The sequence below is a fragment of the Thalassophryne amazonica genome, chromosome 1 (assembly GCF_902500255.1).
Source record: "Thalassophryne amazonica chromosome 1, fThaAma1.1, whole genome shotgun sequence".
Classification (NCBI taxonomy): domain Eukaryota; kingdom Metazoa; phylum Chordata; class Actinopteri; order Batrachoidiformes; family Batrachoididae; genus Thalassophryne; species Thalassophryne amazonica.
The window spans coordinates 5319285-5345468 of record NC_047103.1 but is presented as its reverse complement, the minus strand read 5'-3'; the positions used below and the strand labels follow the sequence as shown (position 1 = coordinate 5345468).

Genomic DNA, 26184 nt, shown 5'->3' with positions numbered 1-26184 from the left:
GACGTGGAGGAGCAGCGGCTCGACTCCGAGCTCCTCCCGATAATAAATAATAATAACAAATACATAATGTTACACGTTTCTAGCCATATATATATATATATAAAGCATTGATATGAGTTGTGGATCTTTGTTGCTTTTATTCCAGCAGTGAGTCAAAATCTTGACAATTCCTTTCCCAAGATGGCGGACGAAAATATCGCCAAAACGTCCGGACCACTGATCTGTACATATCCCACTGAACTCTATCGAACTAGCATCTTCGTTTGTTCTGCGCGCGACACGTGTTGCCATAGTAACAGGTACCACAGCGATGTCGAGTGAAAGTCTTTCAGACGTTTACGGGGGTATTTGCTTAAAATATCAAATAAATGTCAACCCGTACGTGTCGGAGGTTTTACAGCAGAACAGCGTAAAGAAGTAAGTACATTAAAAAGTAGATACAGTCAGTTGCCCAGTTCCGGATCACTGCTGTAGCTTTTGTGCCGCGCCGTTTGCTCGTAATCAGCACGAATAAGCTAATACTTGGTAACAATGGAAAGATTGATGTTTTGTCTACAAACGACCACAAGCTCCACCGGATGCAGCCGTCTTTTTGACCAGCAGAGGAATCAAAACATCCCGGTGTCTGCGGTGTGCGCGCTTTTTCTGACTCACTCATTCCTGCAAGCTTTAAAGTAACGATCTCTAAAACGTAGCAAAGGTGAGTTAGCCGTTCGGTGTTTTTGGTTGTAGAGTGGGAAAATACTTACTTGGATAGAAAATGTCAGTGTGTTATGTCTTGCTGTTTAATTGCTGCACGCATTTATCTCCGACGTGAAAATTTGCTGGTTGTGGATCACTGAAGCAGCAGCCTCGTGTCTGTAGTTGTGATCCATGTGGACTTTGGGGGTCATCGCAATATCACGAATGGACATGAATGTGGGGGCTTTTACTTTTTAATTCGGGAGAAATCTCACCTCCACACTTAATTTTTTGCTCGTAAAAACGTATAACGGCGCTTTTCGAAACGAAGTAAATTCTCATTTAATAAGTATTATTTCTATCATTTTGTGTTCAAAACACATTCTCGGGCACAGTGTGTATCATTCTGCATTAGAAGGGCTCCAGCCAGATGCCAGGAATGACCCCAAAGTGACGCAGTGTCGTGATCCGGAACTGGCAAAAGTGATCCGTTTGTGGCAAATGTTTGCACCACACATAATGTGGCTTCACACTTTAAGTAGAAGCGCTACTCCACCCAGACTTTTTCAGCTAAATAACATCAAAATACCCAATACAACAATACACAATAAAGGACATTCAGTTGCATTATGGCTCGTATAGCGGGGACTTTAAAAAAGGTGATCCGGAACTGGGCAACCGTCTTGTGTAAACGCCTGTTAGCCATAACCTCATGTCGCTCCAACGAGAGCGGCACGCTGAGCAGGCTGCCTGTTCACCCCACTGATCTCTATATAATATGTAATAATCTAATCTCTATTAGATTAGAGATTATATTATTACATTATGTTAGCTTCCTCATTCGGTCAAGGTCTTGTGCACCAGTTCACTATCTATAGGAGGGTGATGTGGCCGCTGAAAATGAGTGAGATCTCCTCATCCACTGTAAATAAGATGGACAGAAAAGCCACTTCCTTCATCCGAAAGTGGTTGGGACTGCCACGGTGCCTCTCCGAAGTAGGCCTTTTTGGGAGGAACACACTGCAATTGCCACTGCAATCCATCCACCTGGGCTTCATGCAAGAGAAGACCAGGCTAGTTCTCAGTAAGGAGCGCTAACGCCAAAGTCCCTACCGGACGAAAGTGGAATGCCCAAATCAAAGTTGAGCGAGCTGTCACTAGGCTGCAACATCAGGAGGTTGTCGGCAGAGTCCAGGTAGCGAGAGCAGGGCTAGGATGCAGAGAGGCGCTTCGCTTCTGGTCCAAAGCCAATCACAAGGTGAGGAAGGACATGGTGGTGGCGGAGGTGACAAAGATGGAGGAAGAGCGCTACAAGATCAAGGCGGTGTCACAGGGCCAACAAGGAAGCTGGACAACTTGGGAGGCAGTTGTCAACCGTAACATCAGTTGGTCAGACCTGTGGAAGATTCCACAGGCAAGGCTTAGCTTCCTCATTCGTGCAACCTATGACACCCTTCTCTGTCCCCGCAACCTCCACCAGTTGTTTGGGAAAGAAGAATGCTGTTACCTCTGCAATGCCCATAACGCAAGTCTTCAGCACATTTTGTCCTGCAAGGTCGAGCTCTCTCAGGGCTGTTATAGATGGCGCCATGACCAGGTCCTGAGGAAGCTAGCCAAAGTGCTGGAGAGGTGCCGACAGGACAACAAAAAGTTACGATTGACGGAGAACAACTTTGTCATGGAGGGTGGGGGACAGAGATACACCAGGGCAAGAGAAATATCAAGACCCTTTTCCCCTGACCAGGAGTGGCACATGAGGGTCGATCTCGACAGGCAACTTCGGTTCCCTACAGAGATCGTCACTACAACTCTTCGTCCTGACATCGTTGTGTGGTCGACCAATGCAAGAACGGTGCATCTCATTGAGCTGACAATCCCACAGGAAGAAGGGTTTGAGCGCGAAAAGGCTAAGTATGCCGAGCTGGCTGCCGAATGTCGGGAGGCCGGCTGGAAGATCACCATCTACCCGTTGAGGTGGGATGCCGAGGCTTGTGGGGGTTGTAATCATACGTCTACTGAGGGAGGCAGGAGCGACCAGAGGGAAATTGAAGAGAGCAGTGAGAGAACTGGCAGAAGAGGCAGAAAAAGGCAGCTTCTGGCTCTGGCTGAGGAGGAAGGACAAGGACAGCCGCAGGGGGCAACAGCTATCAGCTGCAGGCAGTGACAGGGAGACGTCTCTGTCACTGCCCCGCCACCAGGAGACATTCCAGGATTAAAGGGGCGAAACGTTGAGGAATGGTGGTTCCTGGCTGATGACCCTGCAGCTGACCCATGGGCACTGGAGGAGGTGCGACAGGTAGAAATGCCAAGCAGGAAATTCCATCTGTCTGTACAGTAGTGTTTCAGAATAATAGTAGTGCTATGTGACTAAAAAGATTATCCAGGTTTTGAGTATATTTCTTATTGTTACATGGGAAACAAGGTACCAGTAGATTCAGTAGATTCTCACAAATCCAACAAGTCCAAGCATTCATGATATGCACACTCTTAAGGCTATGAAATTGGGCTATTAGTATAAAAAAGTAGAAAAGGGGGTGTCACAATAATAGTAGTGTGGCATTCAGTCAGTGAGTTTGTCAATTTTGTGGAACAAACAGGTGTGAATCAGGTGTCCCCTATGTAAGGATGAAGCCAGCACCTGTTGAACATGCTTTTCCCTTTGAAAGCCTGAGGAAAATGGGACATTCAAGACACTGTTCAGAAGAACAGCATAGTTTGATTAAAAAGTTGATTGGAGAGGGGAAAACGTATACGCAGGTGCAAAAAATTATAGGCTGTTCATCTACAATGATCTCCAATGATTTAAAATGGACAAAAGACCAAAGACGTGTGGAAGAAAACGGAAAACAACCATCAAAATGGATAGAAGAATAACCAGAATGGCAAAGGCTCACCCATTGATCAGCTCCAGGATGACCAAAGACAGTCTGGAGTTACCTGTAAGTGCTGTGAGATTTAGAAGACGCCTGTGTGAAGCTAATTTAGTTGCTAGAATCCCCCGCAAAGTCCCTCTGTTAAATAAAAGACGTGCAGAAGAGGTTACAATTTGCCAAAGAACACATCAACTGGCCTAAAGAGAAATGGAGGAATATTTTGTGGACTAATGAGAGTAAAATTGTTCTTTTTGGGTCCAAGGGCCGCAGGCAGTTTGTGAGACGACCCCCAAACTCTGAATTCAAGCCACAGTTCACAGTGAAGACAGTGAAGCATGGTGGTGCAAGCATCATGATATGGGCATGTTTCTCCTACTATGGTGTTGGGCCTATATATCGCATACCAGGTATCATGGATCAGTTTGGATATGTCAAAATACTTGAAGAGGTCATGTTGCCTTATGCTGAAGAGGACATGCCCTTGAAATGGGTGTTTCAACAAGACAATGACCCCAAGCACACTAGTAAACCAGCAAAATCTTGGTTCCAAACCAACAAAATTAATGCCTCGCAGATGTGAAGAAATCATGTAAAACTGTGGTTATACAACTAAATAATAGTTTAGTGATTCACAGGATTGCTAAAAAAGCAGTTTGAACATAATAGTTTTGAGTTTGGAGCGTCAACAGCAGATGGTACTATTATTGTGAACACCCCCTTTTCTACTTTTGTTTTTACTAATAGCCCAATTTCATAGCCTTAAGAGTGTGCATATCATGAATGCTTGGTCTTGTTGGATTTGTGAGAATCTACTGAATCTACTGGTACCTTGTTTCCCATGTAACAATAAGAAATATACTCAAAACCTGGATTAATCTTTTTAGTCACATAGCACTACTATTATTCTGAACACTACTGCATACAGATCAGTGGTTCATGCTGCTCGGCGCGCTGTTCTTGTCAACTAAACTGGTGGCGCTCATGAGAGTATGGTGCCTTCAGGTGCTGTCGAACAAAAAAACAACAAACAAATATTCATCAAATCTGAGATCACTGAGCACAAATAACCCACGAACAGTGTGTGTTCAGGTCTCACAGTCTGGAATATGTTGAACATTTGAGGCAGAATCTGTAAATTCTGTGTGTTTTTCAGGAGTGCCATTTTAAATCTGTCAGGAAAGAATCAAAAACTTGAAGACAGCGACGTTTTTGTCCTCACTCAAAGTCTGCGAAATAACAACAGCAGCGTGACAGGTGAGATAGTTTACAAAACCCACGTTCACATTAACGACTGAAATGACTTCAATCTGAGGTCAAGTGGTTTTCCAAGTAGTTCAGAGATCTATTTAGTTATTTGTTCTGAGTAATTGAAAGGGTCATATTTGATTTTTTCATATCAGATTTAGTTGTGTATCTGCTCAGAGATCTGTTTTGTGTTGGATGTCTGATGTGACTGACACCAGGAAGGGATGTAAACAGAAAATGTCACAGATGGTAGAAAAAGTGATTCGGGTGGCTTCATCTGGTAATGTACACAAAGGCTTATTAATGTTAAAGGAAAACCCACTGATAAAATACAGCTGGTTTGTGGATCTGGAGAAGGCGTTTTACCGTGTCCCTTGAGGCACCCTGTGGTGGGGGGGGTACTCCGGGAGTACGGGGTCTGGGGTCCTTTGCTAAGGGCTATCCGGTCCCTGTACGACCACAGCAGGAGCTTGGTTCGCATTGCCAGTAGTAAGCCAAACCTGTTTCCAGTGCACGTTGGCCTCCGACAGGGCTGCCCTTTGTCACCGGTTCTGTTCATTACCTTTATGGACAGAATTTCTAGGCGCAGCCAGGGTGTAGAGGGGGTCCGGTTTGGGAACCACAGAATCTCATCTCTGCTGTTTGCAGATGATGTGGTCCTGTTGGCTTCGTCAAACCAGGACCTTCAGCGTGCACTGGGGTGGTTTGCAGCTGAGTGTGAAGCGTCCGGGATGAAGATCAGCACCTCCAAATCCGAGGCCATGGTTCTTGACCGGAAAAAGGTGCCTTGCCCTCTTCAGGTCGGTGGGGTGTCCTTGCCTCAGGTGGAGGAGTTTAAGTATCTCTGGGTCTTGTTCATGAGTGAGGGATGGATCGGTGCAGCATCTGCAGTGATGCGGTCGCTGTATCGGACCGTTGTGGTGAAGAGAGAGCTGAGCAGGGGGGCAAAGCTCTCGATTTACCAATCGATCTACATTCCGACCCTCACCTATGGTCATGAGATTTGGCTCATGACCGAAAGAACGAGATCGCGAGTACAAGCGGCCGAGATGAGTTTCCTCCGCAGGGTGGCTGGGCGCTCCCTTAGAGATAGGGTGAGGAGCTCTGTCACTCGGGAGGAGCTCGGAGTCGAGCCACTGCTCCTCCATGTCAAAAGGAGCCAGCTGAGGTGGCTCGGGCATCTTTTCTGGATGCCCCCTGGACGCCTCGCTGGAGAGGTGTTCCGGGCACGTCCCATTGGGAGGAGGCCCCGGGAAGACCCAGATCACGCTGGAGGGATTACGTCTCTCAGCTGGCTTGGGAACGCCTCAGGGTTCCCCCGGAGGAGCTGGGGGAGGTGTGTGTGGATCGGGAGGTCTGGGCGGCTTTGCTTGAGCTGCTGCCCCCGCAACCCGACCTAGGATAAGCGGAAGAAAATGGATGGATGGATGGAAAATACATCTGGGAATATAGATTGTCCTATAAACTATTTTCATTGATGTGTATCAATGAAAATAAGGAGCTCTTACAACTGAAATATCTGCCTCCAAAAATCAGCATTTAAGCAGAATTTGACAATTTCATAAATGCCGTAATTGACACAATTTTAAAAAATCAGAAAAAAAACCCAGATCGCTCGGCAGTGCGGTGATGTAGTATGGGTACAGAAAGCAACACATTGCAAACGTGCGGATGTAAAAGTCCTTTCTCTCTCTCCCCCTCTCTCTCTCCCCCTCTCTCTCTCTCTCTCCCTCTCTCCCCCTCTCTCTCTCTCTCCCCCCTCGCGCTCTCTGTCTCTCTCTCTTCCTCCCTCTCTTTCCCCCCCTCGCTCTCTCTGTCTCTCTCTCTTCCTCCCTCTCTCTCTCTCTCTCTCTCTCTCTCCCCCTCGCTCTCAGTTTTCCTGCTCAGCAAACACAAAGCCTTTCAACTGTAAAATAAATTAAATTTCTAAATGTATCATCAGCGGTGCTCACGGGAGTAACTCTGAGTAAACACTGAAGGATTTTGGTGGCTTTCCCATTCAGTGGAAAGAAAGTGAATCTTTGTTTGGCTGTGTTCTGAGTTGCTGTTACAGCTTCACAGCCTCAGGATGTTGAAGCGGCTGATTTTCAGTAACACTGATTTTCAGTAGCACAGACCATATGAACACGAGAGCCGGGCAGAAATTTGCCGTTACCTGTGGATTAAAACTTGTCTCTGGTGCCATGCCCAGAAGAAACAGCTCGCCTTCAGCGCCGAAAACTCCCACTCTGCCTTCCCTCCTCCCATTCAGCAGTAAACAGCAGAGAGCAGGCAGCTCAAGAGAGGTTTCAGAGACGTGGTTTCTCTCCAGTATCGGAAAATCCTGCAGGTCGGATTGGGAAATTCCAATCCGGCAATTTCGTCGGGATCCGGGATGTTGATTGCCGCTTATGTGCTTTGCCCCTTCTATACTGAAGAGTGACACTGCTGGAGTTGGGCACCTCTGTGCCCATGTGACGCCACACATCCCTGCTATAGCAGCTGGCATGTCTGTCTGCTGGTGGCTTTAGACCAGCCATAAAAAATGGTCTTAACCATGACATAAATGATCACACATGCCTACAACTTTTCATATGGACTCTCAATATCATAATCTACCTTTAAATGGTGAACTTTACTTACAGAGCTTGATGTTTCTTACAACAACATAACAGATGAGGGCGCCAAACACCTCGCTGACCTCCTGCAGGTAGGTTATTGGTTTTATGTTTTCTCAATCAAAGCAGTTGCTAATTATTATTCTGAGACTAGCACAGTGTTCCCAGGCCCTGAATATACAGGAATATAAAGGGAAAAACCTAAACAAACAGTAATAAAATTTTTCAGATCAATCTTTTTACACAGATTTGCCCAGACCTAAAAGTGTTTAATAAGAACTGCTGTGGTAATTTCTTCATTTGTTTTGGGTCATCATTATAAACTAACCAACAAATGTACATGAAATCACATTAATAAAATATTGTGTTGTTTTTAAAAAAAATGTACTAAATCAGAAGTATGTTTCAGGTTGTAATGTTATGCAGCAGGTGTGCTGTTGGTAAAGTCGGTAAAGTTAAGTGAATCAACATTAAGGCCACGCTTCGTTTGATATTTGTCATCTGTCAGCTGACATGCTTGCATGAAGTTTGTTTTGGGATTAGAATTTTTCTTCATCTGTTTTCACTGAGCAGGAGGAACCTTCAGCACTGAGATCTCTGGACCTGAAGTTCAACAACATCACGGCAGGTGGCGCTGAAGTGCTCGCCAAGAACCTGCAGGTTGCAACTTTATTCATCCATTATGCCTACTTATCCTGTATCCCAGCATGCACTGCTCAGCAGGAGGGCCACACCTGTCAATCACACACAGATAAACTAATAGTCAGTCAAGAGCTAATCTGTGTGTCTGTGGACGGTCAGAGGACACCAGAATCCAGAAATTTGGCTCCAGGCAGGGTTTGACCCATAACCTCCTGCTTATGAAAAGATAATCCTGTTAAAATGGAATAACTACGTATTTAATATAAAACTGTAGCAAAAAAAAAAAATCCATAGATCCAAGATAAATTTAATCAGGTCTTCCCTGACTCACAGACAAACTTGTTTTGTTGGAATATATGAAGCACTTTTTATGATATAGTATACAATATTTATGAACACTGGCTGTAATGAAATGCCTCATCTTGCAGTAAAAACACAATGATTTGGTTTTCTGCATTATACAGTGCACCTTGAAAGTATTCACAGCGCCTCACTTTTTCCACATTCTCTTATGTTACAGCCTTATTCCAAATGGAATAAATTCATTTTTTTTCCTCTCAAAATTGTACTCACAACACCCTATAATGACAACATGAATTTTTTAAATCTTTGCAAATGTACTAAAGATAAAAAACTAAGAAATCACATGTGCATAAGTATTCACAGCCTTTGCTCAGTACTTTGTTGATGCACCTTTGGCAGCAATTCCAGCCTCAATTCTTCTTGAATATAATGCCACACGCTTGGTGCACCTATCTTTGGGCAGTTTGGTCCATTCCTCATTGCAGCACCTCTCAAGCTCCATCAGGTTGGATGGGGAGCGTCGGTGCACAGACATTTTCAGATCTCTCCAGAGATGTTCAGTCAGATTCAGGTCTGGGCTCTGGCTGGACCGCTCAAGGACATTCACAGAGTTGTCCTGAAGCCACTCCTTTGATATCTTGGCTGTGTGCTCAGGGTCATTGTCCTGCTGAAAGATGAACTGTCGCCCCAGTCTGAGGTCAAGAGCGCTCTGGAGCAGGTTTTCCTCCAGGATGTCTCTGTACATTGCAGCATTCATCTTTCCCTCAATCCTGACTAGTCTTCCAGTTCCTGCTGCTGAAAAACATCCCCACAGCATGATGCTGCCACCATGCTTCACTGTAGGGATGGTGCCTGGTTTCCTCCAAACATGACGCCAAAGAGTTCAGTCTTTGTCTCATCAGACCAGAGATTTTGTTTCTCCTGGTCTGAGAGTCCTTCAGGTGCCTTTTGTCAAACTCCAAGTGGGCTGCCATGTGCCTTTTACTAAGGAGTGGCTTCCGTCTGGCCACTCTACCATACAGGTCTGATTGGTGAATTGCTGCAGAGATGGTTGTCCTTTCTGGGAGCTTCTCCTCTCTCCACAGAGAACTAAGGCATCCCAGACTAAGGCTCTTCTGTCCTGATCGCTCAGTTTAGACGGGCGTCCAGCTCTAGGAAAAGTCCTGGTGGATCTGAACGTCTTCCATTTACATATGATGGAGGCCACTGTGTTCATTGGGACCTTCAAAGCAGCAGAAATATTTCTGTACCCTTTCCCAGATTTGTGCCTCCAGACAATCCTGTGGGACCTTATATGTAGACAGGTGTGTGTCTTTCTAAATCATGTCCAATCAATTGAATTTACCCCAGGTGGACTCCAATTAAGCTGTAGAAACATCTCAAGGATGATCAGTTCAATTTTGAGCTCAGGGTGGTCCATACTTATGGACATGTGATTTCTTATTTTATTTTTATTTTTTTTTTTACTATTCTTAATAAATTCGTAAAAATAAATAAATAAATAAAAAAAACTTTTTCCACATTGCCATTATGGGGTATTGTGTGTCAAATTTTGAGGAAAAAAAAAAATTTCATCCATTTTGTAATAAGGCTGTAAAATAACATATGGAAAAAGTGAAGTGCTGTGAATACTTTCCGGATGCACTGTAGTTTCTGATCAGTGACTTTACATTACTGTGCAGGTTGATGTGTAACCGTATCTGTGCATGTGTGTCTGTGTGTGTATGTGTGTGTCTGCAGTGTAATGCTGCCTTGGTCACTCTCAGATTGTCAGGCAATAAGTTTGGGGACGGTGGAGGTGTGCACATAGCCAGAATGCTGCAGGTGAACGACACGCTGCAGGAAGTGGAACTGAACAGCTGCGATCTGGTAAACAAAACATACTCTGTAACAAGACTGATGTTACTGCAGGCATTTGTTTATAAATGACATCATCACGTCCTGGACACCAGCTGATGACATCTGCATTCCTCTTCATTCTTCATCCACCAAAACAACGAGAAAGTGTTTGAAATATCACAGAACAGCTACGGCAAAAATGGAACCATCCCAGTAAGCATTTTTACATCGAAAACATGTTTAAAAACATTTACGCCCAATGTTGAAAAGACAAAAAGTGAAAGTTTTTTCAACATCTATTTGTAGACATTTAATCAATGTGTTGTGTGGGCCGCTGAAGCGGAGGTACTGGCTTGCCCAGTCACCACCAGAGGGCGCCCTGTCTGGAGTGCGGGCTCCAGGCACCAGAGGGCGCTGCCGCCTCACAGGAGCAGCGGGGTGACAGCTGTCACTTACGCCTATGACAGCTGTCCACCAATCATATGATCAGCAGTGGTATATCAGCAGGACGACATCTCCACCCTCTTTGCCGAGATATCGCTCTACCTTGAAGGTACTGTTCTCAGCCGACTGTGTTGTCTTTGTCAACATTAACACTTGTTACTTTTGTGCGTGAAGTAGCAGACATTCTTCCGACGAGAGGAGGAGGGTGGTTTTCCAGCCATACGGGTTGCTGGGTGCACACGCACCCACCTTTAACCTGTTTTTGTTCCCGCCAGCAGTACCAGATCCGACACGCGGAGGCAGTGGCACCTGGAGTTCGGGACTTGGCGGCTCCGTATTCCCGGGGTTCGGTGGCGGAGGAAATCGTGTGGTTCCGGTTCTGCTTTGGACAGACGTCTCTTATCTTCGAGCCTGCCCACGTGACACATTGTGTGAATTGACTTCTTGTCTATTGTTGTAATCTGTTGTGTTTGTTGTGCTTTTTGTCACAACAGTAAAGCGTTGTTATTTGGCTACCTCCATTGTCCGTTCATTTGCGCCCCCTGTTGTGGGTCCGTGTTCTTACACTTTCACAACAGGATATCTCGGCCAACGTCATGGACCCCGAGGGGCGTCAACCGGCTGTTGAGCGGCCAATGGAAGAGCAGGGCGCACAGGCGTCTGCAGGAGGAATGATCGGTGAGTTGCAGCGAATCCTCACCGCTTTTACGGCTCGGTTGGATCTAATGACCGAGCAGAACGTCCTCCTTAACCGCAGGGTGGAGGCTCTCACCGCGCAGGTGGAAGCGCGCCCTTAGGGCGCTGCTGCGGCTCCCCCTCCTGTCGATCCTGTGCGCAACAGTGACGTTCCACAGGTCATTCAACGACCCCTCCCACCTTCCCCTGAAGCATACATAAGCCCTCCAGAGCCGTACGGGGGTTGTGTGGAGACGTGCGCGGACTTTCTTATGCAGTGTTTGCTCGTCTTCGCACGACGTCCCGTCATGTACGCGTCAGATGCTAGTAAAATAGCTATGTGATTGCTCTGCTTCGGGGGTAAAGCACACGCCTGGGCTACGGTGCTCTGGGAACAGAACTCACGGTTGTTATCAGCATACACTGGGTTTGTGGGGGAGTTCAGAACAGTGTTTGATCACCCTAACAGAGGAGAGACCACTTCAACCGTGCTGCTGTCAATGAGACAGGGACACGAGGAGCGCAGCCGCTTATGCAGTCAACTTCCGCATCGCGGCTGCGATGGTCCGGCTGGACTAACGTTGCGCTCCGCGCCGCCTTCATAAAGGACTGTCGTTGGTTCTGAAGGAGCAGCTGGTAGATAAGGAGGAACCGCGGGATTTAGATGGGCTTATCGATCTCGTTATACGGTTAGACAAATCGGGTTGGAGGAACGCCGTCGGGAGCGAGGCGAAGGACGTGACCGGATACGCGCCGCCCCTCTCCCTTCCGGGTTCGAAAAGGGGCCGCCCTCCCCCACGCTCCACAGCCGCAGCGCTTTGTGGGGCAACAGCTCCCCTGCTGACGTTGTTAGGGAAACGCCACAGGGCCAAAATGGGGAGGCTGATCCGTGGAGAGTGTTTTCTCTGCAGCTCAACTGAGCACACACAGAGAGACTGCCCCAAACGGCCAAAACGACAACACTCGCCCTTAGAGACTGGGCTAAGGGGGGGTCAAACATTCAAGTGAGACACACACAAATTGCCACACGACTCCCAGTCACAATCCTGAGCGGGGATTTAACCCTTCAAGCCCGAGCACTGGTGGACATGGGGTCAGAAGGGAATCTGCTAGACAGCAGATGGGCAAGGGAGGTAGGGCTCCCTCTGGTGGCGCTTCCTTCGCCGTTGCAGGTGCGGGCACTAGATGACACCCTCCTCCCTTTACTCACACACAAGACACAACCAGTAACTCTGGTGGTGTCTGGAACCACCGGGAGGAGATTGAGTTTTTTGTAACTCTTCTACCTCCCGCGTGATTTTGGGCATCCCATGGATGTTGAAGCACAATCCCCGGATGATTGGCCGTCTGGGGTGGTGGTTCAGTGGAGCGAAACCTGCCATCGGGGGTGTTTAGGATCCTCGGTTCCTCCCGGTTCACAGGCTAAGGAGGAGGTCAAAGTCCCTCCCAATCTGACGGCAGTGCCGGTTGAGTACCCCGATCTTGCTGACGTCTTCAGTAAGGATCTGGCACTCACCCTTCCCCCGCACTGTCCGTACGATTGTGCCATTGATTTGGTTCCAGGCGCTGAGTTCCCGTCCAGCAGGCTGTACAACCTCTCACGACCCGAGCGCGAATCAATGGAGACCTACATCCGGGACTCATTGGCTGCCGGGCTGATCCGGAACTCCACCTCCCCGATGGGGGCAGGTTTCTTTTTTGTGGGCAAGAAAGATGGCGGGCTTCGTCCATGTATTGATTACAGGGGGCTGAATGAGATTACGGTTCGCAACCGATACCCGTTGCCATTGTTAGATTCCGTGTTCACCCCCCTGCATGGAGCCAAAATCTTTACTAAGCTGGATCTTAGAAATGCGTATCACCTGGTTCGGATCCGGAAGGGAGACGAATGGAAGACGGCATTTAACACCCCATTAGGTCACTTTGAGTACCTGGTCATGCCGTTCGGCCTCACAACGCCCCCGCGACGTTCCAAGCCTTGGTTAACGACGTCTTGCGGGACTTCCTGCACCGATTCGTCTTCGTATATCTGGACGATATTCTCATCTTTTCTCCGGATCCTGAGGACCCATGTCCAGCATGTACGTCAGGTCCTGCAGCGGTTGTTAGAGAACCGACTGTTTGTGAAGGGCGAGAAGTGCGAGTTTCACCGCACGTCTTTGTCCTTCCTGGGGTTTATCATCTCCTCTAACTCCTTCGCCCCCTGATCCGGCCAAGGTTGCGGCGGTGAGAAGTGGCCCCAACCAACAAGCCGTAGGAAGCTGCAACAGTTCCTCGGCTTCGCTAATTTCTATAGGAGGTTCATTAAGGGCTACAGTCAGGTAGTTAGCCCCCTGACAGCCCTGACCTCTCCAAAAGTCCCCTTCACCTGGTCGGATCGGTGCGAAGCCGCGTTCAAGGAGTTGAAACGACGGTTCTCTACTGCGCCAGTTTTGGTGCAGCCCGACCCTAGCCGCCAGTTGATGGTTGAAGTGGACGCCTCTGACTCAGGGATAGGAGCCGTGCTGTCCCAGAGCGGAGAGACCGATAAGGTACTTCACCCGTGTGCCTACTTTTCACGCAGGTTGACCCCGGCTGAACGGAACTATGACGTCGGCAATCGAGAACTCCTTGCGGTGAAAGAGGCTCTTGAAGAGTGGAGACATCTGTTGGAGGGAACGTCCATGCCATTCACGGTTTTCACTGACCACCGGAACCTGGAGTATATCAGGACCGCCAAGCGGCTGAACCCCAGGCAAGCCCGCTGGTCACTGTTCTTCGGCCGTTTTGACTTCCGGATCACCTACCGCCCCGGGACCAAAAACCAGAGATCGGATGCCTTGTCTCGGGTGCATGAAGACGAAGTCAAAACGGAGTTGTCGGATCCACCGGAACCTATCATCCCGGAGTCCGCTATCGTGGCCACCATCACCTGGGACGTAGAGAAAACTGTCCGGGAGGCCCTGGCACGGAGTCCGGATCCCGGAACTGGGCCGAAGAACAAACTTTACGTCCCACCAGAGGCCAGGGCTGCAGTCCTGGACTTCTGTCACGGCTCCAAGTTCTCCTGTCATCCAGGGGTGCGTAGGACCGTGGCAGTTGTCCGGCAGCGCTTCTGGTGGGCGTCCCTGGAGGCCGACATCCGGGATTATATCCAGGCCTGCACCACCTGCGCCAGGGGCAAGGCTGACCACCGCAGGGCATCGGGACTGCTCCAGCCGCTGCCTGTGCCTCATCGCCCCTGGTCCCACATCGGCCTGGATTTTGTCACGGGCCTCCCGCCGTCCCAGGGCAACACCACCATCCTCACGATAGTGGACCGATTCTCCAAGGCGTCCCACTTCGTGGCCCTCCCGAAGCTCCCGACTGCCCAGGAGACAGCGGACCTCTTGGTCCACCACGTCGTCCGGCTGCATGGGATTCCAACAGACATCGTCTCCGACCGCGGTCCCCAGTTCTCCTCGCAAGTCTGGAGGAGCTTCTGCCGGGAACTGGGGGCCACGGTGAGTCTCTCGTCCGGGTATCATCCTCAGACCAACGGGCAAGCAGAACGGGTCAATCAGGAGGTGGAACAGGCCCTGCGCTGCGTGACGGCCACGCACCCGGCGGCCTGGAGTACCCATTTGGCCTGGATCGAGTATGCCCATAACAGCCAGGTGTCTTCAGCCACCGGCCTCTCCCCTTTTGAGGTGTGTCTGGGGTATCAGCCCCCGTTGTTTCCGGTGGTTGAGGGAGAGGTCGGTGTGCCCTCGGTCCAGGCCCACCTGCGGAAGCGCCGTCGGGTGTGGCGCGCCGCCCGTTCTGCTTTGCTAAAGGCCCGGACGAGGGCAAAAGCCCATGCAGACCGTCGGCGGACCCCGGCCCCTGCGTATCGGCCAGGGCAGGAGGTGTGGTTGTCCACCAAGGACATTCCCCTGAAGTGGACTCCCCCAAACTACAGGCCCGTTACATCGGTCCCTTCAGGATCCTTAAGGTCATCAGTCCAGCCGCAGTGAGGCTTCAGCTTCCGGCCTCACTGCGGATCCATCCTGTTTTCCATGTGTCCCGGATAAAGCCGCATCACACTTCACCCCTCTGTGCTCCGGGTCCGGTGCCGCCTCCTGCCCGGATCATCGATGGCGAGCCGGCTTGGACTGTGCGCCGGCTCTTGGATGTCCGTAGGATGGGCCGGGGCTTCCAGTATTTGGTGGACTGGGAGGGGTACGGACCCGAAGAACGCTCCTGGGTGAAGAGGAGCTTCATCCTGGACCCGGCCCTCCTGGCCGATTTCTACCGCCGCCACCCGGACAAGCCTGGTCGGGCGCCAGGAGGCGCCCGTTGAGGGGGGGGTCCTGTTGTGTGGGCCGCTGAAGAGGAGGTACTGCTGGCCCATCACCACCAGAGGGCGCCCTGTCTGGAGTGCGGGCTCCAGGCACCAGAGGGCGCTGCCGCCTCACAGGAGCAGCCGGGGTGACAGCTGTCACTTATCGCCTATGACAGCTGTCACCAATCATCTGATCAGCAGTGGTATATCAGCAGGACGACATCTCCACCTCTTTGCCGAGATATCGCTCTACCTTGAAGGTACTGTTCTCAGCCGACTGTGTTGTCTTTGTCAACATTAACACTTTGTTACTTTTGTGCGTGAAGTAGCAGACATTCTTCCGACGAGAGGAGGAGGTGGTTTTCCCGCCATACGGGTTGCTGGGTGCACACGCACCCACCTTTAACTGTTTTTGTTCCTCGCCAGCAGTACCAGATCCGACACGCGGAGGCAGTGGCCACCTGGGAGTTCGGGACTTGGCGGCTCCAGTATTCCCGGGGTTTGGTGGCGGAGGAAATCGTGTGGTTCCGGTTCTGCTTTGGACAGACGTCTCTTATCTTCGAGCCTGCCCACGTGACACATTGTGTGAATTGACTTCTTGTCTATTGTTGTAATCTGTTGTGTTTGTTGTGCTTTTTGTCACAACAGTAAAGCGTTGTTATTTGGCTACCTCCATTGTCCGTTCATTTGCGCCCCCTGTTGTGGGTCCGTGTTCTTACACTTTCACAACACAATGTTTAGGTTTAGACCGTTTTTAACCGTGATTACCTCCGCCAACTAAGTTATTTGTCTGTTTGTGAACAGTCTGGAGCCTGCGATTTTTCATATATTGTTATGAAACATTTACTGAAGATTCACAGCCTGATCAGCAAGAATTGATTCATTTTTCAAGGTCATATGTCAAAGGTCAAAGTTTGGAAAAATCTTGGAAAATGAAAAAATCCTTATGCTTTAACAATGAACACCTTTTCAAAATTCTTAATTCTGTCACAAAAGACCACATTCTTTCATATTTGAGAGTGTTATGTAGGATGGTATCCTTTATTGACTGACAAAGTTTGATCCGGTGTCGCTGACCGAACGGTCCCCGCCCCCTAAAAATTGGTCCAGCCTGCCTTCGCTGCCCATGTGTTATTTCTGTGTGTCAGCCGCGGTTCATCGATTATCACCTTTTTTTCTGTTTCAAACTGCCTCCAGTCATCATCTATCTCAGCGACAGATATCTGAAGCTCTTGTACTATGATCATTTCACTTAAATTCAGCATTATTTCATCATAAAAGACAGAGGAAGCGATCAGAGCGCCGCAGCTACACTCTCACCAGCTCCACTAGCTTAGCTTATGGCAAGCTAAAAGTGGATGCTCTCGTTATGGCCGACAAATGTCCAGTTTCTGTATATTCTGTGTTAGTACGCGCCCCGCGGCTGATGTGCTTGATGAATCCTGCGCAAAAAGTAGTTCCCAGATAATTGTGATATATTCCTGTGAGATAATCAGTATATCTCATCTAAATCAATTCTAAAATGTACCAGTAATAAAATTATAAAGAGAACTGAAGTTTTAAGAGTGGCCATAATAAATATTTAAGAAACTTAAAGTTTATGAGCAACTTCACCTGTTACTGCTCAACACATTGTAAACATTGACACGATGGAGTTTGGAGTCACGACTCACAGAAACTCGCTTCGTTTCTGCTTAAAACTGACTTTAGAATGATTTGAGATGTTTTAACTTGTCATCTGATGGTTAATAATCACATTATTCCCTTTGTTTGATGTGTTGGACACCGTAAATAAAAACAAACATAGTTTAACATACAGATTAAGTACAAACATTTGTACAGTAAATACATTTTAATGTATTTATTTGGTAATATTACATGTACGTAACACCAATTTGACAAAGGATAACACAAAAACAAATGACCTTTCTCCACTGTGGTTATCAGAAACAGAACAAAATACAACAGGTAAAAAACATAACAAAACCAAACATACGAGGTCTGTTAGAAAAGTATTTCCGACCTTTTTATTTTTTTCAAAAACCATATGGATTTGAATCACGTGTGATTGCATCAGCCAAGCTTGAACCTTCGTGCGCATGCGTGAGTTTTTTCATGCCTGTCGGTTGCGTCATTCGCCTGTGAGCAGGCTTTGTGTGAGCAGTGGTCCACCCCTCTCGTCGTTTTTTTATTGCGAATAAATGTCTGAACGATTTGGAGCTTTGCTGCATCTATTTTTTTCCAGAAACTGTGAGAGACCTCCAGGTGGACACCGTTCGGAAAATTAATATGGCTTTCAGGGACGATTTTATGGGGATTATACAGATTAAGGAGTGTTACTGCCGCTTTAAGGACGGCCCACAACTGCTGAGAGCGCGGCGCGCTCCCAGCACCGATCGACATGCTCAGACCCCGCTGAAACAACCAGATCATTTCCAACGTGAAGGCTTTGTTGATTCGGGACCTCGTCTGACTTTCACAAAAAGGCAGAAGTCATGGACATCAGCACTTTTTCGGCACATTCCACTGTTACAGGAGTTTTTTTCATGGAAAGAAAAGCGGAGGAACGCGCCACGGAGCCGTTCATTATGCGGGACAAAACCGCCTCGGTGTTGGTCTCACAGGACGGCTTAAAGGTGGATTTCAGATGGATTCCGGTTGCTTTTCAGTCATGTGATTATCCGATTGTGATTGTGCATGAGCTGGACATGCCTGAACATGTCCTGGAAGGCTTCATCACGGCGTTGCTTTGCGCCATGCAGCTCCACTGTGACGCGTGGAACTCCTCCGCACGTCTGTCTCAATGTGCCGAAAAAATGCTGATGTCCACGTCTTTTCACAATTCCTGTGCTAGTCAGACGACATACCGGATCAAGACAGCGTCCAGTTTAGAAATGAACGGCACATTCCACTGTTACAGGAGGAGGCCTTTGTGTGGGACATGTGTGTCGTGCGCTCGGCGTTTTTTTTCATTCCAAGGAAAAAGACGGAACGACTGGAGCAGCGCCGCATCAAATTTTGCCAGAAACTGGGTGACAGCAGGTGGAAACCATTTGGATGATTCAGATGGCTGCGGTGACTCTTCAGTTGTGTGACTATCCGAGAAATTGTGGAAGAGGTGGGCATGTCACAGCATGTCCTGTGAGACTTCAACACGGAGGTGCTTTTGCTCCGCCATCAGCAGCTTCGTGCCGAAGCCATCGGCATGATTTTCACCGCCAAATCTGTCACAGTGGAATGTTCCGAAAAAGTGTTGATGTCCACCTCTTCTGCAATTTTCGGATAGTCTCATGACGGTCCCGCATCACCACAGCGTTCACTTTGGAAATGATCTGGTCATTTCAGCATGTTGATGGCCGACCGGAGCGTGGCTCGCTCTCCACCGTTGTGCGGACTTCTTTAAACCGGTTGTACAGCTCCTTAATCTGTGTGATGCCCATAGCATCGTCATCGAAAGCCGCCTGAATCTTTCCCGAATGGTTTCCACCTGGCTGTCGCCCAGTTTCTGGCAAAATTTGATGCAGTCGTGCTGCTCCAGTCGTTCCGCCATTTTCCTTGCAATGAAAATCCGTCGAGAGACTCCACCCATCCTCACACAAAGGCTGCTTACCAGCAAATGACACAATTGACAGGCGTGAAAAAGTTCACGCATGCGCACGAAGGTTCAAGGTTTGCTCATGCAAGCACACGTGATTCAAATCCATCAGGTTTTTGAAAAAAATAAAAAGGTCCAATACTTTCCTAACAGACCTCGTACCTGGAGAAGCCACAGGGACATGCCAGACTCTTGTTTGCAGACTTCTTGTTGGCATTTAAAATGATGCAGCTGTATCTTTTAGTACAAAGGCTGTGTGATGATTTCCACCTGCCTTACCAGCTTCTTTTATGGATTTTGAATTTTATCTGACCCAGAGCAGAGGGTCTCTGTGGATGGCTGCCTCTCTGACTGTTGTGTTGTCCACGGGTTCACCACAAGGGTGCGCTCTTTCGCCCCCTCCTTTTTATTATGTGTACAGACAGCTGCAGGAGTTCTCAAGATGTCAGCTATCAGATGTCAGATTTTCTGATGGCACAGTACTGTTGTCTCTTCTCCACGGTTCAGAATCAGACCACGGAGCTGCTTTGTCAGATTTCATTTGTTGGTGTGATAACAAGTTTTTGGATTTAAATGTGTAAAAAACTAAAGACATGATCCCTGACGTCAGACGTAACAGGGATATGGCCCAGGGAGTGGATTATACACAATGAAAAGTGGAACTTGTCACATCATATAAGTATTTGGGGACTATTTTTGATGACAAACTGAAGTCAATCAATCAATCAATCAATTTTTTTTTTATATAGCGCCAAATCACAACAAACAGTTGCCCCAAGGCGCTTTATATTGTAAGGCAAGGCCATACAATAATTATGTAAAACCCCAACGGTCAAAACGACCCCCTGTGAGCAAGCACTGGCTACACGTGGGAAGGAAAAACTCCCTTTAACAGGAAGAAAACCTCCAGCAGAACCAGGCTCAGGGAGGGGCAGTCTTCTGCTGGGACTGGTTGGGGCTGAGGGAGAGAACCAGGGAAAAAGACATGCTGGGAGGGGAGCAGAGATCGATCACTAATGATTAAATGCAGAGTGGTGCATACAGAGCAAAAAGAGAAAGAAACACTCAGTGCATCATGGGAACCCCCAGCAGGTCTAAGTCTATAGCAGCATAACTAAGGGATGGTTCAGGGTCACCTGATCCAGCCCTAACTATAAGCTTTAGCAAAAAGGAAAGTTTTAAGCCTAATCTTAAAAGTAGAGAGGGTGTCTGTCTCCCTGATCTGAATTGGGAGCTGGTTCCACAGGAAAGGAGCCTGAAAGCTGAAGGCTCTGCCTCCCATTCTACTCTTACAAACCCTAGGAACTACAAGTAAGCCTGCAGTCTGAGAGCGAAGCGCTTTATTGTGGTGATATGGTACTACGAGGTCCCTAAGATAAGATGGGACCTGATTATTCAAAACCTTATAAGTAAGAAGAAGAATTTTAAATTTTATTCTAGAATTAACAGGAAGCCAATGAAGAGAGGCCAATATGGGTGAGATATGCTCTCTCCTTCTAGTCCGCGTCAGTACTCTAGCTGCAGCATTTTGAATTAACTGAAGGCTTTTTAGGGAACTTTTAGGACAACCTGATAATAATGAATTACAATAGTCCAGCCTAGAGGAAATAAATGCATGAATTAGTTTTTCAGCATCACTCTGAGACAAGACCCTTCTATTTTAGAGATATTGCGTAAATGCAAAAAGCAGTCCTACATATTTGTTTAATATGCGCTTTTGAATGACATATCCTGATCAAAATGACTCCAAGATTTCTCACAGTATTACTAGAGGTCAGGGTAATGCCATCCAGAGTAAGGATCTGGTTAGACACCATGTTTCTAAGATTTGTGGGCCAAAACCACCGCAGCGCAGTGCCTTTAATACCTATGGCATGCTCTAATCTCTGTAATAAAATTTTATGGTCAACAGTATCAAAAGCAGCACTGAGGTCTAACAGAACAAGCACAGAGATGAGTCCACTGTCCGAGGCCATAAGAAGATCATTTGCAACCTTCACTAATGCTGTTTCTGTACTATGATGAATTCTAAAACCTGACTGAAACTCTTCAAATAGAAGTTTGATGTAAACACGGACGCTGCTGTGAAGACAGCAGAGAATTTATCTTCTCCACGAACTGAATTCTTTTTCAGTCAGGCCTGTCATCCTTTGTTGTTTTTCTCAGTCTTTTATTGACAGTCTTTTGTGCTTTTCATTTATCTGCTGGTTTCACAGCCTCTCAGTGAAAGACAGAAACAGCCTGAACAACATTGTTAAAATCTGTTCAAAGGTTATTGGAGTGAAGCAAAGAGATTTAAATTCTTTCTGTAATCAACAGATCCTCAGGATGCTGAAAGTATCTTGTCTTTGTCAGGTTGTGTTCTTTTAGGGGAGTTTTCTCTGCTTCCTTCAGGACACCGTTATGTTTCACCAGTTTGTAGAACCAACAGTTTTTAAAAGCCGTTTATCCCTTCGGCTATCTGACTTTTAAATGCTTCGTAGCTCTGCCATGTTTTTATTTATTTATTCTGGCTCCCCATTTTAACTCCTCAAGTCTGTTTTTATTTGAGTTTATTAATATTGTTGTTATATGTTATTGTGTTTTTTTAATGGACTGCTCAAATTTAATTGCCCCTTGTGGGATTATACTAGCATAGTTCCACCTTAGAATTGGAATATACACTCAACAAAAATATAAACGCAACACTTTTGGTTTTGCTCCCATTTTGTATGAGATGAACTGAAAGATCTAAAACTTTTTCCACATACACAATATCACCATTTCTCTCAAATATTGTTCACAAACCAGTCTAAATCTGTGATAGTGAGCACTTCTCCTTTGCTGAGATAATCCATCCCACCTCACAGGTGTGCCATATCAAGATGTTGATTAGACACCATGATTAGTGCACAGGTGTGCCTTAGACTGCCCACAATAAAAGGCCACTCTGAAAGGTGCAGTTTTATCACACAACACAATGCCACAGATGTCGCAAGATTTGAGGGAGCATGCAATTGGCATGCTGACAGCAGGAATGTCAACCAGAGCTGTTGCTCGTGTATTGAATGTTCATTTCTCTACCATAAGCCATCTCCAAAGGCGTTTCAGAGAATTTGGCAGTACATCCAACCAGCCTCACAACCGCAGACCACGTGTAACCACACCAGCCCAGGACCTCCACATCCAGCATGTTCACCTCCAAGATCGTCTGAGACCAGCCACTCGGACAGCTGCTGAAACAATCGGTTTGCATAACCAAAGAATTTCTGCACAAACTGTCAGAAACCGTCTCAGGGAAGCTCATCTGCATGCTCGTCGTCCTCATCGGGGTCTCGACCTGACTCCAGTTCGTCGTCGTAACTGACTTGAGTGGGCAAATGCTCACATTCGCTGGCGTTTGGCACGTTGGAGAGGTGTTCTCTTCACGGATGAATCCCGGTTCATACTGTCCAGGGCAGATGGCAGACAGCGTGTGTGGCGTCGTGTGGGTGAGCAGTTTTCTGATGTCAGTGTTGTGGATCGAGTGGCCCATGGTGGCGGTGGGGTTATGGTATGGGCAGGCGTCTGTTATGGACGAAGAACACAGGTGCATTTTATTGATGGCATTTTGAATGCACAGAGATACCGTGATGAGATCCTGAGGCCCATTGTTGTGCCAACATCCAAGAACATCACCTCATGTTGCAGCAGGATAATGCATGGCCCCATGTTGCAAGGATCTGTACACAATTCTTGGAAGCTGAAAATGTCCTAGTTCTTGCATGGCCGGCATACTCACTGGACATGTCATCCATTGAGCATGTTTGGGATGCTCTGGACCGGCGTATACGACAGCGTGTACCAGTTCCTGCCAATATCCAGCAACTTCGCACAGCCATTGAAGAGGAGTGGACCAACATTCCACAGGCCACAATTGACAACCTGATCAACTCTGCGAAGGAGATGTGTTGCACTGCATGAGGCAAATGGTGGTCACACCAGATACTGAGTGGTATCCCCCCCAATAAAACAAAACTGCACCTTTCAGAGTGGCCTTTTATTGTGGGCAGTCTAAGGCACACCTGTGCACTAATCATGGTGTCTAATCAGCATCTTGGTATGGCACACCTGTGAGGTGGGATGGATTATCTCAGCAAAGGAGAAGTGCTCACTATCACAGATTTAGACTGGTTTGTGAACAATATTTGAGGGAAATGGTGATATTGTGTATGTGGAAAAAGTTTTAGATCTTTGAGTTCATCTCATACAAAATGGGAGCAAAACCATTTTGTATGAGATGAGTGTAATATATAAGATATACCTACTGAATTTTCATGAAGTCTTACATTTCTTTGGCTCGTTCACGGTACAGGTCTCTTTGTTACGATGTTCCGAACTACGATCCTACAGCCACAGAGCAAAAACACTAACTCCAGAAAAGCTATTATAACAATAAAATTATTATTTGAAAATAATCACTATACAAATGTGTTCACATGAGGCAGCAGCGTGCAGCTGACTCAGCTCTGTATTTATGACATTTTATGTCAAAAGTTGAATTCGTTGAAAAGACGTCTTTTTGTAAACCAGATTTCACCGACCAGTGAAAAATTAATTTGGAGAAATTTCACCACAATAATCTGTATCACCTCTGTTTAAAGCTTCAACTGAACAAATCACCCAAAAACAAATGTGTTTTGTGACTCGTTGAGAATATAGCTGCATTTTCACTGGTTTAAAAGTGGGTGAAAAGATGTTCATACGGATATCAACCAGTTTTCAATCAAAAATCAATGTTGAAATGATATCTTGTGCTCACTGGGATGCTTTCTGTAAATTTGACGGTGACATAATGCGCCTACAATTTGTGGCCCCTGGGTGGCACTATGGTGCAGTTTGACACTGGAGGGGAACAGGGTTCTACTTCACAGGAAGGTCCTGGACTCAAATCTGACCTGGTTACCTAAGGGTTAGGACTGACAGCTTGTCCACCGAGCTTCATTCCATCCTGTGGAAATATTTTAATCAGTTACCAGAGAGTGTGTTGTAAATGTTTATTCAGACATTCATTAAGATATTTCGATGAGAGACACTGTAAAGCCAACATGTCCTTGTCTTCAAAATTTGACTCTAACCTTTTACTAAATAAATAAATGTCAAATTAACATCTGTTTTTCTCCAGAATGATTGGCTTTGGATTGAGCACAACAGTCGTGTTTATGACGATGTAGCTACCAGCTGCTGTATGACACCCGTCTGACCACGCCCCTCTGTCTGGCCACGCTCCTGTCTCTGTAGGGCATTCAGAGTGTCACTGCGCTCACCATCGTGTTAAAAAGCAACACGTGTCTTCGCTGTGTGGACCTGAGCCGAGCGCTGCTCTTCAGCCAGCAGGTGAACACGCTGACGTATTTATTCAAGCACAGACACAGACCGTCTGTGCCTGGTTCCGTGTTGACTTCAAGGTCAGCAGGAGGTCAGTCAATCATTAGACAGAATGTAGAATATCTGACATGCATCTGGCAGGAGGAGTGGGCGGAGCACCTGTCAGAGACGCTGCGGGTGAACAGCAGCCTGCTGGAGCTCCACCTGGGGAAGATGGACATGACGGACAGCGGGATGGAGAGGCTGGCTGGAGGTCTGCGGTTCAACTACAGCCTGCGCTACCTGGACGTGTGCTGGTAAGAACACAAACACCGTACATCAGCGATCTGCCTGACAGATCCAGTGTGGCACCTCTACGACACCCTTGATGTCTTTATATCTCTGAGATCGATGTTTAATTCCAGGAACATGTTCTATAAAGCAGCTTCACCCAAATTCAGTTTGTAGTTCCAGCAACTATGTGGACGTTTCTGGTGTCTGTAGTAATCGAGTGACTCGTGACGGCGTGCGTCTTCTCGCTGAGGTCCTAAAGCAGAACCCGACTCTGCACAGCGTCGATCTCTCGTCCAATCGCATTGAAGATGAAGGTGCCACATATCTAAGCGAGGCCATCACTGGACCAGTCTGCGCCCTCAGAGAGTGAGTTCAACCCAAATCCTACAAACTGCAGTTTTCCTGTTTTATCAGTGTCATAAGACAAGTATTATTGTTTTTGTCATGGGTGTTCTAATCAAAAATATCGAACGTTACAACAAAGTATTTCATCCTGCTTTGTGTGCACCTGATCCCTGGTGTGTGTCTGTGTGCAGAACTGGAGCTGGGTCAGGAAGGACATCCGGTGTAAAATGTGCCAAATCAGAAATGATCAACTGGCTGCCCCCAGTTGCTCAGGCAAAAGACAAAGATCAACAAAATATTGACTAAAATTACAGACTCACAACCTAACATTAGCCAGAAAACATGTATGAACAGAATCCAGGGTTTATCGTGTTCATTTTCAAGCTTAAGATAGCCTGTTAAGATAGCTGGTTTGATGAGCCAGTGCAGAGACTGGGTGAGGCTAGCCAACCTCTCAGCTAGCCAAGTACTGGATTACAGTAATACAGCATTTAATAGATCAGATCATGTGACATAGTTAGCTACTAGATAGATAGATAAGAACTTTATTAATCCCAAAGGAAATTACATTTGGCCCGCTGCTCACAAACACATCAGTCACACAACAAATAAATTACTAAAATACAATAACATTACACTCGGCAAGAGTGTAATGAGTGAGTGTGAAGCGTCCGGGATGAAAATCAGCACCTCCAAATCCGAGGCCATGGTTCTCGACCGGAAAAGGTGCTTTGCCCTCTTCAGGTCGGTGGAGTGTCCTTGCCTCAAGTGGAGTTTAAGTATCTCGGGGTCTTGTTCACGAGTGAGAGATGGATGGAGCGTGAGATCGATAGACGGATCGGTGCAGCATCTGCAGTGATGCGGTCGCTGTATCGGACCGTCGTGGTGAAGAGAGAGCTGAGTAGGGGGGCAAAGCTCTCGATTTACCGATCGATCTACGTTCCGATCCTCACCTATGGTCATGAGATTTGGCTCATGACCGAAAGAATGAGATCGCAAGTACAAGCGGCCGAGATGAGTTTCCTCCGCAGGGTGGCTGGGCGC

The 26184-nt window shown here is 47.3% G+C and overlaps 1 protein-coding gene across 1 annotated transcript in view; it reads left to right on the top strand.

Moving 5' to 3' along the window:
• Nucleotides 1–288: 288 nt before the first annotated feature.
• The window catches only part of lrrc34 (leucine rich repeat containing 34), a 27532-nt gene continuing 1636 nt past the window's right edge, over nt 289–26184 (top strand). Inside the window, exons 1-8 of the mRNA XM_034188203.1 lie at nt 289–417; nt 4708–4808; nt 7424–7488; nt 7970–8056; nt 10082–10210; nt 24436–24531; nt 24664–24818; nt 25006–25161. Of these exons, the coding sequence (XP_034044094.1) occupies nt 311–417; nt 4708–4808; nt 7424–7488; nt 7970–8056; nt 10082–10210; nt 24436–24531; nt 24664–24818; nt 25006–25161 (896 nt within the window). The 5' untranslated portion in view covers nt 289–310. The remainder of the gene's footprint in view (nt 418–4707; nt 4809–7423; nt 7489–7969; nt 8057–10081; nt 10211–24435; nt 24532–24663; nt 24819–25005; nt 25162–26184) is intronic.